The 20,125-nt window shown below is 42.8% G+C and overlaps 1 protein-coding gene across 1 annotated transcript; it reads left to right on the top strand.

The window, feature by feature from the left end:
- The first annotated feature begins 328 nt into the window (after positions 1–328).
- LOC123499710 (putative N-acetylated-alpha-linked acidic dipeptidase) lies at positions 329–17,524 on the top strand. The gene is made up of 16 exons (XM_045248118.1): positions 329–529; positions 650–746; positions 1,428–1,581; positions 2,737–2,865; positions 3,428–3,553; positions 4,657–4,837; positions 5,617–5,707; positions 6,202–6,374; positions 7,670–7,805; positions 8,587–8,717; positions 9,984–10,252; positions 11,589–11,689; positions 14,374–14,519; positions 15,741–15,822; positions 16,991–17,083; positions 17,241–17,524. The coding sequence occupies exons 1-16, from the start codon at positions 454–456 to the stop codon at positions 17,434–17,436; spliced, it is 2,181 nt and encodes a 726-aa protein (XP_045104053.1). The 5' UTR covers positions 329–453; the 3' UTR covers positions 17,437–17,524.
- Positions 17,525–20,125: the final 2,601 nt, after the last annotated feature.

Raw genomic sequence — 20,125 nt, 5'->3', positions numbered from 1 at the left:
AGAGGACTGGCCAAGGACAAAAATATAACGAAAACAAAAAGCCCACACAGTTGCCAGTCTCCTTACAGAGCTGATAGAATTATCCAAAGCACAGGGTCTTGAAACCTCCCTCGTGAATTATGTCAAGTCATATGAAGTTGGATATATAGACACAGGCAGGGAGTTCCAGAGTTTACCAGAGATACATAAATGATTAACTAAGTGATTGGAATCTGAAAAGAGCTCACCCAATTGATTTAATCTTTAGTTTGGTTTTAGATGGTTCAAAATAACTGATAACAAGTCTTATCTCCTGTTCTGAAGTGTAATGGACCCACTATCACAGCAAGTCATCAGGTGCTAGTCACTCAAGTGCTGATCAGCAGAGTGTGTATGTGAGTGTGTGTGTGTGTAGCTGATGTTCCCATGTGATCCATTAGTACCACCTCAGTTGACTTCCTGCGTTGGACAACAATGAGGTCATCTCTTCTTGTGACTATTGTTGTTGCTGTTTTAGTGACACTGGCTGTCCTTGTCATCACTTTAGTGGGTGAGTCCATAGTACTTGAAAATGTCAAAGGAAATAGTTGAACATAAGATTGATGATGAATTGCTTAGGTAGTTTTTATTAATTCAACAAAGAGGAGACAAGATTTGCTTCCCCTTGCAGTGACGCTGAGTGATCCAGAGCCGCCCTCAGGCCATGCCTACTACAGGCAACACATCATCGACAACATCAACACAAATAACATTAATGCCAGCTTACGGTTAGTTGTTCATTTCTCTTTAAAGGAAAGCAGATTAGTCAAAGCAAGGATCAGATGCGTATATTCTTTATAAGCAAAATAGATCAATTAAAGGGTAAGTTGTTTGCTTATTCTTTTGCAAGGAAAGTAGATTAGTTCAGCCATCAATAGTTAGGTGAATGTGGACTGTTCTCTCACCACACAAACCTAACATTGGGCTCTTGCCAGCCAGATCAACACTACAAACTGAACTGTAAACAAACATAAAGACTTGAGTTAATACTGCACTCCTGCCCACCAGATAAGCACATTAACCTCTTCAATACTGGGACACATTTTTACCTTGAGGTTTGTGTATGATTAAACCATTTTATTGACATTAGGAAGGGTCTATGGAGATTAGAAGATTAACCCCATCAATACTGGAACACACATTTGCCTTGAGATTTATGTACAATCAGACCATTTATTGACATTAGGAAGGGTCTATGGAAGTCAGAAGATTAATGGCACAGTCTTCACTATCTTAATGCCCCACATGAGTGTCTGAATCTGCATAAAATCACCAAATAGTAAGCACAATGAATATGGAAACACGTCATGGTACACAAGGGGCTCACATAAGCAAACACCAAGACTCAGGTTGATATTAAGTTATGCTCATACCTAAACCTAACCTAACACTGCACACTCACCACCCAGATTCTTCACCCTCGAGCCACATCCTGCCGGCTCCCCTGTTGATGAGCACCTGGCCCAGTACATCCACACCACCTGGGGCATGCATGGCCTCAAGACTCACCTGATTAAGTATGAGCTCTTCCTTGCCACTGCTAATGCTGACATGCCAAATAAGGTCAGTGTTTCAGTGTTCTAGACCAATGTTGGAGGTGTAGGAGTGCGATGGTTGGTGGTGTCTGTGACTTGAAATGTGTGGTTGTGCACGTGGATGGATGTTTAATGAGTCATAATGTGGAATGTTTAATTCATCTATACAACATTTTTTTTCTCCTTTTATTTTAAGGTCTCTGATCTGGTGAAGCTTGATTCCTTAACTGTTAGATTTTGTTAGGAGACTTTTAGCAGCTATTTGTCTACCTATAATGCTGGGATTTTCTATTATGGATGGCCAACACACACACACACACACACACACACACACACACACACACAAAGATGTGTTGAGACTTGGAACACACACACACACACACACACACACACACACACACACACACACACACACACACACACACACACACACACCGCGTAGTGTAGTGGTTAGCACGCTTGACTCACAATCGAGAGGGCCGGGTTCGAGTCCCAGCACGGCGAGGCAAATGGGCAAGCATCTTAATGTGTGGCTCCTGTTCACCTAGCAGTAAATAGGTACAGGATGTAACTCGAGGGGTTGTGGCCTCACTTTCCCGGTGTGTGTTGTGTGATGTGGTCTCAGTCCTACCCGAAGATCGGTCTATGAGCTCTGAGCTCGCTCCGTAATGGGGAAGACTGGCTGGGTGACCAGCAGGCTACTGAGGTGAATTACACACACACACTCTTAGCCTCTTCAGTCCCTGGTGGAGTGTGACAGCCTCTTGGAGCACTGCACTACACCTCAAGAGCTTAGATATAGCACAGCTGGCCACATGCACCCACAGCATGGTAGCGTACACTGGTTCACCCGCTACCCTTCACGATAAGGTCTCAGGATTTACAACTGAGGAGAGATGCTTAAGACAGCGGAGGTGTGAGTGTTGCAGTTTGTTTTATTTCCACCCATGACTGTATGAGTAGCCAGTGAATATTATGATCGTGTAAGTTTTTATCTTTCACATGACTCTTTAACACAACAGACATGTGAATTAGACACACATTCCCAACAGAAGACTGTGCTTTGATGTCACATTCCCTGCAGTGTTCTGATATTTGTAGGATTTGTGGTGATCATGGAAACTAAAAACTTGATTCGTAACTCATGGCTTTCTGTATTAAACTTCATCTTTTTTTCCTGCAGGTGATCTTGAATGGTACAGATGGAGAGGTCTTTGAGTCCTCACCAGTCCAGCCTGCCGTGGATGTCCCGTCAGCCGGTCAGCAAGAGATCTACTCCTTCAACAGCTTCTGTGGTGTGGGGGTTGCTCAGGTTGGAAGAGACACTACCTATGTTATTCTGATGCAAATATGAAGAGGCTTTAATCCTTTTAGTACTGGGACACATTTTTACCTTGAGATTTGTGTATGATTAGACCATTTAATTGATGCTAGGAAGGGTCTATGGAGGTCAGAAGATTAATAGCCACAGTCTTCACTATTTTAATCCCCCACATGAGTTTCTGAAGCTGTATAAAATCACTAAATAGTAAATAGTGAGTATGGAACTGTGTCATGATACTGAAGAGGTTGATTAGGTGGGATGTGTGTGGGAGTTCCCTATTCAGCAATGTTATAGTCTTATCTTGCTGTATATAAATATTTGGGGACTATTATTTAAAAAAAACTAAATAACTAACATATGAGGTTGAGAATTTTCATATTGGCCCCACAAAGAATCATCATATTTGCATTCCACTATAGTAAGCAGGAGAGGAGAAGGAGAAGAAGCAGCAGAACTATGTAACAATGTAAAGATTTGTACTACATCCACATTGCAATATTAACCAGTTGCCATTTCCAAACTATTTATTTCTTCCCCTCCTTGTCAACAGAGTTCATCAGTCGTCTATGCCAACTATGGCAGGGACAAGGATTTTCACTTCCTTAGCGAAAATAACGTTACGGTCAACAACTCCATTGTCTTCATACGCTACGGCAAGCTCTTCAGGGGAGATAAGGTATATATGGTAACACAGATTGGGGTTTGTTCCTCTTCAAAATAGACTGATAGGGCTAAGATTGTTACTGATGTGTGTGTGTGTGTGTGTGTGTGTGTGTGTGTGTGTGGTGTGGTGCCTTGTCTTGGCTATCTGCATAGGATTACTGGCTCTGTATGTTGATAGATAGATAGTGTTTTTTCCTAGATTTAAAAAGATGATGCTTTAATCCTTTCAGTCAGTCATGGCTACTTAATTTGTGGAAGATGTTGCAAGTAGAAAAGTTTGAAATGTGGAGTGAAAGTATTGCCATTTAAAGCAATCAAATTTACATTACTTGTAGAGATGCAGGTTTAGAGGGAAGCTGATGGAAGTTCTAAATAGTGTATGGATTATAACAAGATTGATGTAAGCACAATTCCCAGGATCAATAATCAAGATAGAACAAGAAGAGACTGGTTCAAGCTTAGAAAATTTAAGTTCAGGAAAGAGATAGGAAGAAGTTGGTTCTCAAACAAACTGATGGTAAATGGAATGGACTTAGTTATTAGGTTGTTAATGCTGAGTTATCAGGGAACTATAAAAAGAAGAAAAGGCAAAGTTATGGATTGAGATGATAGGCATTCTTCATAAAGGAACTCCAATGTGAAGCCTGATGGCTTCTTGCAGCTTCCCTTATTTTCTTATGTTCTTGCTTTATAAATCAATCTCATGTCAGTAGGAATAAGGAAAATGGTCTTTCATATATATAGAGTAGAAAACAGTCACACTAGGAGATGCTGATGCTTATCTTGATAAAACATATTTTTCTTAAGCCTTAAAATACTCTACTGGCTGAATCATTCATCTTGAGTATTACTTCTTGCCCTCGGATCACCTCAGTGAATCATCCATTATTCAAACAAAAATATGCAGAACTGTTTGTGGGAAATACAGCAACAGGGGATAAGTTCCAAAATTTACCAGTAAAAGAGATGAATGATTAAGAATACTGATTAATTCTTGCATTAGGTAGTTGGAGAGAAAAGGTATGAGAGAAAGAAGAAAGTCTTGTGCAGTGAGGTAATGGGAGGGATGCATGAAGTTAGCAAAATCATATGAATCAGAAAATGCCTCTCCTGTAGGTGAGGTTTGCTGAGTCCAGAGGTGCAGCAGCTGTTGTTCTGTACACTGACCCTGCTGATGCTGCACCACTGGGACCCCTGGACACCTATCCCTCCACTGTGTTTGCCCCACCTGGTGCCACACAGCTGGGCTCCCTCAAGCTCCAGGGGGACCTCCTCACACCAGGCTACCCTGCTGTAGGTAGGAACACAAAGACAACACACTCCTCATGCAGCAGTAGCCACAGGTATAAAGAATCTAATGATTAGTTAGCTTGGAGCCTCATGAGTGTGTGGTGTTGGTGTGTATGGTGCAGGTTGCATCTCAGTGAGCCGTTCAGTCTCACCGCTGGGAAAACTCTAACCTCACATCACTTTGAGTAAGGAAAATACAAAGTTGCTTGGAGAGTGGCACCTTTGTATGCCTTTTTAATTTTTTTCTTTATCTTTGTTGCTCTTGGGCAGTGTTGGTCAATTTGTTTGGGTGAGGGCCACATGAGGGGGTCAGTGTTGTGAGGGCCTCATATTGCTTATAAATGTGAATGTGCTTAGTAGGTAATCTATTGTACTTTGTTATGCTTCCCACAATGATGTGCAACCTCTGCAACCACAAGACATCAACTGACTGTGACTGTCACCAAGCAAGTCACATCAGCAAAATGAGTGCAGCTCGCCAGCTGTGAGTGTAGCCTCAGGCTGCTGTACACTACAGGCTCACTAGACACAGCTGGTGTGCAGCAACCTACTCATCATACAGAGTTTGATTATATACAGTAATGGCATTTATAGTATCATTTATATTACTTAATATAATGAAAGAATAAATTTGAACATTAAATACATAGTATTATATAGGAAAAGTAATTTTTGTTGCTACTTAGGGTCTCAGCAAACACTGGGTGGAGCATCTCTGCTGTAGGCCAATGTCCTTCTTGCTTATTACATAGAAAAAGAAATGCATCTATTGTTCTGTTCCCACAGAATCAGCCTTTCGTCTGCCGGAGTCAGAAGCAGACCTGTTCTCCATCCCTGTCCAGCCGATGGGTTACGGCGATGCTTGGCACTTCCTCAGGTGACTGTTTGGCCTCTTGAGTGACACCTTATGTGTTTCTTCAGAGCCTGCCTGTTCTTAAATGCTTCAAGCTTCCATTTGAACTTTTCCAATGTAACTGAGACAATTGGAAGTTGCCTTGGTATGAATCCCTCTGATAATGTTAAATCCTTAAACTATCACTAGGTTCTTGAAAGCACCCAGGTAAATGCCAATAACCTCCCTTTGAGCTTGGTTGTCAGTCATTATGGCTCATTAGATTGCAGGAAGGGAAGGGGTTGACATCACTCATAAATGGGGATGAAATTTCTTGTCTTTATCAATTGGTGCTGCAAATTTGACATTTTTTTGCAAAACTGATTTACAATGGGCATCAATGAACACCTCTAGATGTTAAATTGCTTGTGTTTAGAGTACAAAGAGTATTCTTGAGTGTAATACTGTAAGTGCCTGTGTAAAACAAGTTTCCCAAGTAGGATAAGTCATAATGTTGAATCTTTGATATCTTTTCCAAGCCTTCTGGAGGGGAAGGAAGCTCCACCTACATGGCAGGGCGACCTGAACCTCACCTACCACCTGGGGCCACAGCTGGCTGGTGGGGCACAGGTGACGGTGGTGGTGAATGACCAGCACCACCGCAAGACTGTGTACAACGTGCTTGGCATCATTGAGGGCCAAGAGGAGCCAGGTGAGGCCAGCATCATGCGCCAGCAGACAAACTTTTATTGCATGACTAGTAAACACTGCACACACACACTTACTAAGGCTGTCTCTCCTAAAAAGGGGTAGCCAAGACAAGGCATACAACTCTCACAGTGACACTCATTCATCACTCTCTCAGCCTCTTGGCCCCTGATGGAGGAGAGAAAGTAATCCTGTCCAGGCAAAAATTCTATCAGTAATCAGGATGCAAAAAGAAATAATGGGTTCACATGATTGAGTAAGTTAGAATTGAAAAAAAGATAGGAAGGAATTAGTTCTCAAATAGAGTGCCAGAAAGATAGAATGGACTCAGTATTCAGGTTGTTACTTGTTAGATTTATAAGAAGACTAGACAAATTTATGGATAGGGGTGATAGGTGGAAATAGGCAGGCTTACTACATAAAGGGACTGCCATGTGTAGACTGGATAGCTTCTTACAACAAAGCTTTTTTTTTGTTCCTAACCCCTTCAGTACTGGGATAGATTTTTACCATGATTTTTTTTTTTGGCATGATTAGACAATTTTATTTGCATTAGGAAGGGTCTATGGAGGTCAGAAAATGAATAGCCACAGTCTCCACTATATTAATCCCCCACATGAGAGTCTGAAGCTGTTTAAAATCACCAAATACTAAGTAGAATGAATATGGAAACATGTCATGGTACAGAAATGGTTAAGCTGTAAGTGGTGTGGCATTACTAATACTGCCATTAATTCCCTACACATATGTATATATTTTCACATGCATGCCCATCTCTGGTAAACTCTGGAACTCCCTGCCTGCTTTTGTATTTCCATCTTCCTGTGACCTGAACTCATTTAAGAGGGAGGTTTCAAGACATTTATCCCATTCTTTTGGCTAACTCTCTCGGACCTGCTTGAGAACTGGCATCTAAGTGGGCCTTTTTTTTGTTTATTATTTTTTTTTTACCCTTGGTTAGATTTCCCTTTTTACATGAGAAAAAAAAAATGTTGCTATCTCTCTGTCTGTCTGTCTGTCTGTCTGTCTGTCTCTCTCTCTCTCTCTCTCTCTCTCTCTCTCTCTCTCTCTCTCTCTCTCTCTCTCTCTCTCTCTCTCTCTCTCTCTCTCTCTCTCTCTCTCTCTCTCTCTCTCTCTCTCTCTCATCCTGTAGTTTATATCTGTCACCTATTTGCTCTCATATAATCCTACATACATTTCCTTTTCCCCCATACCCAACAAATCGTACTGTATAATCTCAACCTTTTAATTTTCATTCCAACATGATGTATTTTCTCTCACTCCACTTGCTCCCACCAGACCGCTACGTTGTGGTGGGGAACCATTATGACGCGTGGACCTACGGAGGCGTGGACCCTTCATCTGCCACGGCGGTTGTGATGGAGCTGGTGCGGGTGTTTGGTGAGATGCACTCCAGCGGGTGGCGGCCAAGGAGGTTGGTCTTTTCTTTCTTTTTCTTTTATTTTTTTATACAAGAGGGGAAGCTGGCCAAGGGTGGGTTTAATGAGGTGGTGGGTGGTGGGGATGGGTGAGTGATTGATGGGTGGGGGGTGATGAGGTGGTGGTGGTGGGTGGTGGTTGATGAGTGGTGGGTGATAAAATGATAGGTGATGGGTGGTGGGTGATGAGGTGGCAGTGGGTGGTGGCCAGGTGGATGATTGGTGATGGGTGGATGGGTGGTGGTGGTCTTGGTGATAGAGTGACAGATCTTGCTTGGTGAAAGCTTTATTAGTACAAGAAATTAATGTAAAAAAAAAAAAAAAAAAAGTGAAGAAAGAAAAAAAAAGACAGAAAAATTACTATCGGAAAATCTCTTACCTGGTGCAGCATAGTGTAAGAAGGACATGACATGAACAAACAAATGAATAGATAAAAAAAAAAAAAAACGGATGCACTTTTTTGACATCTAGAAAAAACAATAATTCTCAGATGAAAAAAAAAAAATGAAGAAAAAGATAAGACACATACACTGTTTAATATTCTCTTCACTCAGGCTTGCGAGACACTAAAGTAAAATAAAAAGAAGAATTATATATGAGTAAATGAGTGAATATAATGATCTGCCTATGCAATGAATAAATAAAATAAAGAAAGGAAGTAAAATGAAAGAAGAATTATGTGTGTGAGTAAATGAGTGAATGCATTAAATAAATAAAGTGTAATAGATAAAGAAATATATGTAAGTAAATGAGTGAATAATGGCGTTCTCTATACAGGACGCTGGTGTTCTGTAGCTGGGCGGCGGAAGAGTATGGTGTGATGGGATCCACTGAGTTTGCCGAGCAGTTTTCCACAATTCTGAAGGACCGTGGTGTGGTGTACCTCAACATGGACATGGTGATGGATGGTGAGCAGAGAGAGAGAGAGAGAGAGAGATGTGTGTTTAATTTCTTGTATCTAAGTAGATTTTTTTTATTTGCATATTTTTCCTTTTAAAAGTGTTGTATGTAAAAGGTTTTTCAAATAACAATATAAAGAAATGTGTTGCTCTAAGCCTGCTGTGAATTTGATTTTTGGAGAGAGAGAGAGAGAGAGAGAGAGAGAGAGAGAGAGAGAGAGAGAGAGAGAGAGAGAGAGAGAGAGAGAGCAGTCACAATATCATGAAGCATTTTTCTCTCAAACATGTTGGGCACAATTCCACCTGAGACAAAAACAGACTATATATAGAAGTCTCGTTCATATACTAAAAAAGGCTGTGGCAATTAGAGGATCCAGCAAACCACTAGTATACATAAAGTTTTCACTGTCTCCAGAGCATGCAGAGACTCAACATTAAACTCTGAATAGATAGTAACACGTCCTTGGTGGGATGACCTAGTGACTATTATTTTTTTTTGGCTAGACAAGACAGAGCATGGCCAGAATTCCAAAATTAGGAAAGGTTATTTAGAGACTGTACCTTGCAAACTATTGCTTCTTTCTTCTTGACAGGATAACTTGATGGTGACTGACTCTTTTCCTAGGCTAGAATAGCCAGAATTCACAAAAGTATTCAGAGACTGTATGTAGCAAACTATCACTTCTTCAGGATGATTTGATGACAATAGACGTTTCCCTGGAGAGGATGGTCATAATTCACAAAAGTATGCAGAAAACATATCCGTCTTTTTGTGAATTGTCAAGTAAATCAAGGCTGTGGTCCAAGAGTGAGGAGCTTCTTGGGATAACAGTTTACAAATGGGTGGGCATTCAGATAGGCAGTCTCTTTTAGCTCATAATTTTCTGTAAATAGCCCATATTGTAGAAAAAATAAATCAAGGCATTGTTCTGTATGTCCCTCCTCAGGCAGCTACTCGTTTGAGGCCATGGTGGTTCCGATGACCTGATGGCAACTGACTTCTCATAGAAGAGAATGATCAGAATTCACAAAAGAACATAAAAAAAACGCATCCATCTTTTTGGGAAATCATAAAAAAAATCAGGGCATTGATCTGTACGTCCCTCATCAGGCAACTACTCCTTTGAGGCCATGGCAGTTCTGATGACTTGAGAGCAACTGACTTTTGCTAGGATAGAATGATCATAATTCACAAAAGAACATAAAAAACTCATCCATCTTTTTTGGAAATCATCAAGTACTGTACATCAGGGCATTGTTCCATCCCTCCCTCAGGCAACTACTCCTTTGGGGCCATGGCAGTACCGATGCTGCACGACGTCATCTTTGAAATGGCCAAGTTGGTGCCAAACCCTGACCCAGATGAGGTGGCCGAGGGCAGGGACAGCCTCTATGACACCTGGCTGCATCGTTACCCTTCCCAGTCCTCAGGTGACTCTGCTCCTCTCCCCACTGTGGCTCCTCTTGGCACTGGCAGTGACTTCCGAGCCTTCTTGTTTAACTTAGGGATTCCCAGCATGGACCTTGTCTTCACCTCAGCGCCGGTAAGATGGAAGATTTTTTGTTTATTAATCTATTTTGTTTTTATTTCTTTTAGGGTAAGAGAGGCACTTTCAACAGGTTTCAGGACAGTAATCCTCCACGTTTGGATAAAGGTTTTTTTTTAGTTTTCTTTACAGACTCCCGCTTTATTTTATTCTCTTTGTTGCCCTTGGCCAGTGTTCTTGTTCTCTTGCACCAGAAGAAAAAAAAGAAAAAATTGGTTTAGAGTAACAACAAAAGAAAAAGAAAAAAAAAGATAGATAGGGGGTCTAATACTGTGCCTTTCCCTATCTGTGGCCTATGTAGATAATTGGATTTGAGAAGTACTATGTTGCCGTCAATATCTGCTGCATAGATTTAGATCAACAAGTATAGGATGAATTCAATGCAAATAGATATAAATGTAAACTCTGGACATGCACACAGACAAACAAAACAAGTGAAAAAGGAATAGATGAAAGCCTTGTAAATGTAACAATGATTGGGTTGTGTTGTAAAGTGTCCGTGGTGATGGTGGTGGTGGTGGTGGTGGTGGTGGTTCTTGATGTTCTTAGCTGGAACACCCTCCTACACACAAACAAATAAACAAATAACTGGAAAAAGATATAGATTTCTTGATATATTAGTTATGAGGTTGTGTTATAAAATATTGTTGTTGTTGTTGTTGTTGTTGGTGGTGGTGGTGGTGGTGTTTCTTGATACTCTTAACTGGAACACCCTGTTATATACACACAAGGAAACAAATAAGTAAAAAAAGAATAAACAAAACGTATTTCTACATGTGTTAGCAGTGGTGTTGTGTTGTGAAGTGTTGTCCTTGTTGGTTGTGGTGGTGGTGGTGGTGGTGGTTCAATCTTCTCTTCTCCTCTTTCCACCTGCACTGTTCCAATCTCCTCCTTCCACCTGCACTGTTCCAATCTCCTCTTTCCACCTGCACTGTTCCAATCTCCTCTTTCCACCTGCACTGTTCTAATCTCCTCTTTCCACCTGCACTGTTCTAATCTCCTCTTTCCACCTGCACTGTTCCAATCTCCTCTTTCCACCTGCACTGTTCCAATCTCCTCTTTCCACCTGCACTGTTCCAATCTCCTCTTTCCACCTGCACTGTTCCAATCTCCTCTTTCCACCTGCACTGTTCCAATCTCCTCTTTCCACCTGCACTGTTCCAATCTCCTCTTTCCACCTGCACTGTTCCAATCTCCTCTTTCCACCTGCACTGTTCTAATCTCCTCTTTCCACTTGCACTGTTCCAATCTCCTCTTTCCACCTGCACTGTTCCAATCTTCTCTTTCCACCTGCACACTCCCTGGACACTGGTGGTGGCATGGTGTGGTGCAGGGGGAACCAGGTCTGCCTCTGTACCACACTGCATACGAGACTTACTTCCTCACCACCAGCCTGATGGACCAAGGCCTGCTGTACCACCAAGCCTTGGCCAGGTGGGTCACTCATGCAGCCTCCCCTTTGGTGCTAAGTCACTGCCATGCTCATACTTTCTTAGATCACTGTCACACTTTCCTGAGTCACTGTCACACTTTCTTGGGTCCCTGTCACACTTTTTAGGTCACTGTCACACTTTTTAGGTCACTGTCACACTTTTTAGGTCATTCACACTTCAGCCACTGCCATACTTTTTTGTCTGTTCTCGTTCTCTTTTCTCTTTTTCCTCCGTTTTTTTTTCTTTTTGCCTATTTAGTGAGAGAGAGAGAGAGAGAGAGAGAGAGAGAGAGAGAGAGAGAGAGAGAGAGAGAGAGAGATTTTCAAACTTATATCTATTGTTTTCACATCAAGATCTTTTCATTCTTACTCTTGTGTTTTTCCCTTCATTTACATACCTTCTTTAAGTCCTGTTAGTCCTGTTTCATGCAGAGAGAGAGAGAGAGAGAGAGAGAGGCAAAGTATGCTGCCTGGCTCCGCTACAAGAGGAACCCGACTCGGCGCAACAAGGACTTGCATAGGGCTGCATGCAGGAGGATGGTGGTAACCAGCAAGTGGGCCTTAAAAAAGTGGGAGGAAAGCCTGCGCCGGAAACTGTGTGGCACTGGCGTAGGAAACAAAACTTGGTGGTCCCTTGTTAAGGACAAACAGGGAACTGGCCACCAAGAATCCATCCCTCCCCTCAGCAAGCAGGACGGTACTGTCGCCACCAGCAGTAAGGAGAGGGCACAGTTGCTGGCTTCCTTGTTTGCTGGAAAAATGAAGGTGGGGAATCCACAGCAGCCACCGCCTCAGCTGGTCCAGCAATGTGAGAAGACTGTCACCATGGTGGAGGTGACGCATCAGCAGGTGAAGCGATTATTGCGGGGCTGGACACACAGAAAGCTACCGGCCCTGATGACATCAGCCCGCACCTGCTGAAGCGATGCTCCCAGGAACTGGCTGCCCCTCTCACCCAAGTCTTCACAACTTGTGTACGGGAAAACGTCTGGCCTTCAGTGTGGAAGGAGGCTCGAGTAGTTCCGTACACAAAAAGCTCCAGGACGGACCCAAAAAACTACAGACCCATATCCCTGTTGTCAGTGGTGGGTAAAGTGTTTGAGAGGGTCGTGGCAGAGGTGGTGTGTAGCCATCTCAAGGACAATGCCCTCCTCTCAGACCAACAGTTTGGGTTCAGACCTGGAAGGTCAACCTCCGACCTAATGATGCTTCTCACCAGGCAGTGGCAGGACGCCCTCGACGACGGCAAGGACACTATAGTGGTTGCTTTGGACATAGCTGGAGCTTTTGATAAAGTATGGCACAACGGATTACTGGAAAAGCTTCGTGCTAAAGGCATCCAGGGTGGCTTGCTACGACTCCTGGGAAATTACCTGCAGGACAGAAGCCTCAAGGTGGTTGTCAACGGGCAAACATCTGAGTCCCTGCCTGTGGAGGCATCAGTGCCACAGGGTTCAATTCTTGGCCCACTCCTGTGGAATATCTACGTGGATGATCTTCTCCAGCTACTGCCAGGAGTCAAGGCCTATGCTGATGACTGCACCCTCTCCTATACCTATCCACGCCAGGACAGTGGGCGGGCTGCTGAGGCCATCAATCAGCAGCTACGAGTGATAGAGGAGTGGGGTGCTCGCTGGCAAGTGACATTCGCGCCGGAGAAGACACAGGCAATGGTTGTCTCTCGGTCCCCAGCCGCCATGGCAGCAATGGCAGGAAAGTTGTCTTTGGCGCTGCTGCTCTCCCACTCCAAGATGACGTCAAGATACTTGGAGTGGAGGTGGATCGAGGGCTGAGGTTTGACAGCCATGTCAAATCCATTGCCAAGAAAGCCTCTCACAGGATCTCCGCTCTCAGAAGGATCGCCAGTTTCCTCGACAGGAAGGGAGACTGCTGCTGTACAAGGCACAGGTGCGGCCCCACCTTGAGTACGCAGCTCTCTCCTGGATGTCCTGTGCCGCCACACACAGAAGGAGACTGGACAGCATCCAACGCCGCGCCATACGGCTAGTAGATGCTGCAATACCACCTCACCCAGAGCCTGAGCGTCCCTTGATTCACTGGAACACCGCAGAGATGTGGCGGCAATCGTAGTGTTCCATAAGGCACAGGTGCAAAGAGTGCCACATCTGGCAGGGCTGCGTCATCCTCTGAGAGTCACCGCACGGAGCACGAGAACGGTGCTCAATGGTGGTGACGCCGTAGAGGTGCCGCGATCCCACGGGTGTCAGCATCAACGCACCTTCGCAGGACGCGTCTCCAGGATGTGGAACTTGTTCACGGCCGCGGTGCCTCACGTCCAGGAGATGAACACACACAGTGTCAAACTGATGGCACATAAGTGGAGACAGACACTGCCAACTCCTCTGACACTCTTTGTGACGTGACACTCAGTGTAGTGCAGTGCGTGAATAGTGCTAGTGAAGTGAAAAGAACAGTGCTCCATCTTGTATATTATCTATTTTTAAGTCTTGTAAATATTGTAGAGAAATAGATTGTAGTACCCTTAGAATAGGTAGCACACGACAGTGTGCCTTTGGGTACATGTTCTTCTGTATAAATTATGTTTAAATAAAAAAAAAAAAAAAAAAGAGAGAGAGAGAGAGAGAGAGAGAGAGAGAGAGAGAGAGAGAGAGAGAGAGAGAGAGATTTTTATATTATTTCAAAGCTATACATATTCTCACAACAGGATGCTTGGTCTGCTGGCTCATGAGTTCTCCACACAGCCCATTCTCCCTTACAATGTGGCCACGTACACCAACTTCATCAGTGCCTCATGGGGGGAACTCTGCCTCTCCCACGGACCTCAGCTTGCACACTTTAATGTCAGCACAGGTAAGGGGCAAGGAACAACACCCCCAACCACCTCACTGCTGATGCTTAGGATGTGCTGTGCCTTGTGTGTTCAAATTGGCATTATAGTAGTTTTCTGTTTCATTTAGGTAGACTAGTGTGAATAGACAGTTTTGCCAGGAATAACACACACACCCTTTGCTGCCCTAATGCTTCTGATGTCTGGCTGGGCTTGTTTACTGAAATTTGTAGACGTTATGGTAGTTTTCATTCACTTGGTATGGAATTGTTTGCCTACTGTTGGGTAATGGGGAAGTAAGGCATTAACTCTGGAACTCCCTGCCTGTTTCTGTATTTCCATCTTCCTACGACTTGACTTCTTTTAAGAGGGAGGTTTCAAGATATTTGTCCCATACTTTTTGCTAACTCTTATTTTATTTAAGGGAACTGGCTATCAAGTGGCCTTTTTTTTTTTTGGCCAGCTTCTCATGTTGCATAAAAAAAAATAAATAAACAGACCAACATGAATTTAGTTCTCATAAGCAGTGATGTCTCTTTAGAACATCACAGAGGAGATTGATCTGTATGTTGGGATGTTTCTGGGTAAGTGAGGTGCCCTGGTCAGAAGTTGAACCCTAAAGACAAAAGTTGAAAGTACAGTGGCACAGATTAAGGGACCATGGCATTAGGTACTGTTCCAGGATGATTCTTTTATGTCTTTATACTTACAGTTGAACTATTGACCTCTGCACCCTCGGAACACACTTAATTACTGTTGCTCCTCCTTCTTATCTTTCCTTCCTCCCTTTCATCTCCCCTACAGTACTGCATAACCTCTGACAAATAGAATGGTAAATTTTTTTTTTAATGTAAGAAGGAACATTGGCCAAGAGGAAAAAAAAAGTTGAAAAAAAAGACATCTGAGGTGCCAGTCCCTATAGAAGGTATGTAGAAATACACTCACAAGGGGACTCTAAGTGTGGTGTAGGAGTCCCTTTAAATGGAATGGACTCATCAATCAGGTTGTTAGTGCTGAGTCATTAGGGGACTTTAAATACAGATCAAAGAGATTTGTGATTGGTGGAAATAGACAAGTGTGTTTCTGCTACATGTTGGCCCAATGACTTCTTGCAGCTTCCCTTAAATTTCCTAATGTTCTTATGTACAGCACATTTAATTGCTAGTTTTTGCCACACACTCACTCTCTCTCTTCCTCCAATTGATACAATGCTACAGTCTTGTCTTTCTTTCTCCCCAACACAGAAGCACTGGAAGCTGCCCTGGAGGAGCTGGTGTCTGCAGGGAAGGCCTTCCAGGAGAGGCGCTCCTACTTCACTAATGCTGAGTGAGTTAACCCCCAAGGAATACTTAACCCCTTCAGTACCATGATGCGTTTCCAATTTCATTCTCTTTATTTGGTGATTTTATACAGTTTCAGAAACTTATGTGGGGGGATTACAATAGTGAAGACTGTGGCTATTAATCTTCCTTCCTAATGTCAATAAAATGGTCTAATCATACACAAATCTCAAGGTAAAAATGTGTCCCAGTACTGAAGGGATTAAAATAATTTCTGAAGCTTCACACCTCCTAAATCAACCTTATATTCTCCCAATACCACTTACAAACCTCTATCAGTACCCTTTAATCCCTTCAGTACCATGACACGTTTCCATATTCATTCTGCTTACTATCTGCTGATTTTGTACAGCTTCAGAAACTTGTGTCAGGGATTAAAATAGTGAAGACTGGCCATTAATCTTCTGACCTCCATCGACCTTTCCTAATGTCAATAAAATGGTCTAATTGTACACAAATCTCAAGGTGAAAATTTATCCCAGTACTGAAGGGGTTGATAAAGTCCTTGGTTAACCCTGTCTGATGCTCTTCACCTCACTGTTTTCTTGTCTCCTCTGTGTGTGTGTGTGTGTGTGTGTGTGTTGGTTCATTTAGTCAACCAAGTGTTTTCAAATTCCAGCTTTTCATTCTGCTCACTTGAGAAAATTTTAGTTTTATACATTTAATTTAACTTTTTTTTTAATCTATTTTTTCCCTTACTTTTCAATTTTTTTTTTATATTCTCTCTCTCTCTCTCTCTCTCTCTCTCTGCAGAAGAGTAGCTACATTTATGGTCTCATCTTATCAATCATGTAATCTTAATGATGCACATAGGTTAAACATACAGTAGTGTACTATTAGATACCCTTACATTCTTTAGTCATTTTGTATCTCGTGCAGTTTTGAGAGGAGTTACACGTTGTATGCTGTCTGTGTGTGTGTACCAGAGATAGGAGTGATTTGATGCATGTTCTTAATCTCTATTTGTGGCATATATAGGTAGACACTTTTTTTTTTTTTTTAATTTCTACAGACAGATGTATTTCTTTTTATCAGCTTTAGGTGTCTGCTTTGTATATATATAGAGTTAGAGATATATTTTTACTACCGCTTTTTTTCTATTTATTCGGTTACATTTTATTTACTTATCTATTTATATATTTTTTTCTCTACAGTGAGCTGACCGCCCGGCGTTACAACGATGCCATGCTGCTGCTGGACAAAGCTCTCTTGGCGCCCCTCGGACTGCCCGGCCGGCCTCTGCTCAAGTGAGTGGTGGTGTCTTGGCGGCGAGAGACCTTACATAACCTCTCTTTACTTCTATATTGGATGATCTGATTCTGCACTTTCCTACTAATATAAACAAACAACTGTCAAAGCCACGAACCTATCTTGACTAACAGCTCTCTCTCTCTCTCCTTACAGCCACATACTCCTGGCGCCAAGTTCCCTCAATGGCTACATATGGGACACCTTCCCTGGGGTTCGTGACCTCCTGAGGGCCGGCCAGCAGGGTGACAGTGAGGACACCACTACCAGCCGCCTCCTGGCAGAACACGTGGCGGCCCTTACCCACCACCTCACTCTGGCGGCACGCACCCTCGCCCCCTCCCCATGGTGAACAGAGAGAGAGAGAGAGAGAGAGAGAGAGAGAGAGAGAGTCTGGGTGTTTCTTGCGTCTGTAACTATAGAAAATAAATAAAAAAAAAAATGAAAAGAATGATTAATACAGTATTAACCGGAGGAATGTGTATAAATGTGGGATGGAAACAGATTAATGTGTCAGTGGCGGAGTGTGGGGTCGGGGGGAGAAGGGGCCGTCCACCTCGGGCGGCATTTTTGGGGGTGACAATTTTGGTTGTCATAGTTGTCAGTTTTGCGTCAGTAGGTCTGAACGTGTTATTGATTATTAGGCCTAAGCTCATATTCTTGATAAACAAGCCTACTGCCCCCCCCCCACTCTCTCTCTCTCTCTCTCTCTCTCTCTCTCTCTCTCTCTCTCTCTCTCTCTCTCTCTCTCTCTCTCTATATATATATATATATATATATATATATATATATCAAACTCAGTCCTCAAAACAGCACACGCAGTCACCATCAGGGGCTGAAGTAGTAGTAGTAGTAGTAGTAGTAGTAGTAGTAGTAACAATAATGATAGCAGTGGTGATGACAAATTACACACACACACACACACACACACACACACTTGAAAAACTTCAAAATTAGCACACACACACACACACACACACACACACACACACACACACACACACACACACACATTTACCAAGCCTTCACCACACCTGCAGACATTTTGAGCGAGTTTAAAGACACTCCCCATATACGTCTTACAATGCTGTTAATTATTGCATATCGCAGAATTGAAGGGGACACTAAACTCAATATTTTCCTGTTCTGACGCCTGGTAAACATTAAACAACCACTCGTTCTTTGAAGCTTGCTGTGTTTAGAAGTGAATAGCTGGTGTTCCAGGCCTTGTGATGTCACTTGAAGAGAAGTAATCATATTATAGGGCTGATTCGTTGTCTGTTTTTCCGCTGGAAGGAAAGACACAGACATGCAGACACACTGGTTGTGTTTGCTTGATGGTTGTTACATTAAGAAGAAACAAGCGTAGAGTAACAAGCCATAGCCTGGTTAAGACACTCCTGATCCTAATGCGCGTGTTAAAACTGAGCAACCCACAGGATTCACATTATAATATACTATAATAAGAATAATATAATTAATATCTAACTATCATTCTTATTAGTACGAATATAAGTATAGGACAAGTTGTACTACCTATCTATGCAGTAGTATCAATACCACTCAGATGGCAAACTTTCTTTTCAAGTAATATGCTAGTTAATAAGGAGATTGTGGCTACGCTAAGACAGACAGCGGCGCCACGGTGCTATCCACCCTCCCACTCCCACTCTCCCAGTACTCTTCAGCCTTTCGTGACTGTAGGTGTGCGAGTTAGCAGGCCGGTACAACCGCATTTAAAAACCTCCGGTTGACTTGAGTGTTCTTGCGATTCTAGTGACATGTTAACAAGATTTCTACACTGAAATAGCTCTGATTGAAGTGACTCGTACGGGATTTCACGAGTGTTTTTAAGGTTCTGGTGACAATAACAAGACTGCGTTGGTGTTTCCACGTCTCCAATTCATCTTATTACTGGACTAAGCCACCAAACCGAACCACAGAAGCAGGACTACGTTATCAAAGTGAGTGTTTATTTAAGGCGAGCCACAGCCAAGGGACAACTCAGGATAAACCATCAAATGCCTTTCGTGCCATTTTTAAATGTTTTTATGTGAGGTAGAGGAAGGGGGGTGGGGTGTCCACCCGATCCCAGACCCGCCGCTATCTCATTTATTAGCCATTTTCAGCCTTATCTCTCAATATTATAGGTCTGTCTTGCCACAACATGCTGCCGCGTTACTAAGCTTTCATATCAGCCATTGAGAGACAGCCGCCATGGCCAGGTTTAAGTTTGGGGAAGATTTAAATGAGGTACTTGGGGGGATCGACCCCTCCACGGCCCCGCCGCCATCTTGGATATGCCTACCCGGCCTGCCCAGAAACCAGGATTATTTTCTTTATTCCTAGACAATTCATTTGGACTGAATAGTGAGATTTGATGCTTTCTACAAGTATTTCGCTGTGTTTGAAGTGTTTTCTGTGCGTGTGCGGGACGCAGCGTGTTGTTGTTGGCGTTGTTTTTTGTGTTAGATAAGGGTGTTTTTGGCGCCAAATTTTCAGGACCGTCCAGGGAAAATTTCTGTTTGAGGCAGTATCAAGTTGTCATTGTTTTCAAAAAATAGTTGATGTGTTTTAAAGTGTTTCACCTGCCCGGGCAGTGGAATTAGTGGAGAGTAGAATTGTTTTCTAATTGTGTTAATGTTCCAATAATAGTTTTGTTGGTACCCCTGTGAATCCTTTATTTCTGGCTGTAACTCTCTCAAAAGTGTTGGAAAAGACTGTTCATGCATTTTAAAGTGTGTTTCGTTCCTTTGAAGTGAGAATGGGCAATCATTTGATTTTTAGTGGGGGATCAAGGTTCCAATAATTTATTTGTAGTTCTTTTGAAAAATCTCAGATAATACTTGGGTTCGGAATCTCTTTTTATTTTTGGTATTAGTTAAAGTATGTGCCAAGCCAGAATATGTAAAGCATTCGGGTCTGGCATTGTTTTATCGAGAGGTCATTTTCAAAATTATTTAAGTAACGTATATTAGTCCACCAGGCCAGGCCAAGGCTGTGACGTCATCAGAGCACCGGGCAGGGCCGTGACGTCATCG

Source organism: Portunus trituberculatus, chromosome 50 (genome assembly GCF_017591435.1).
Source record: "Portunus trituberculatus isolate SZX2019 chromosome 50, ASM1759143v1, whole genome shotgun sequence".
In the NCBI taxonomy this organism is placed as follows: domain Eukaryota; kingdom Metazoa; phylum Arthropoda; class Malacostraca; order Decapoda; family Portunidae; genus Portunus; species Portunus trituberculatus.
The sequence above is the reverse complement of the archived record's forward strand: the minus strand, read 5'-3'. Positions and strand labels throughout refer to the sequence as shown.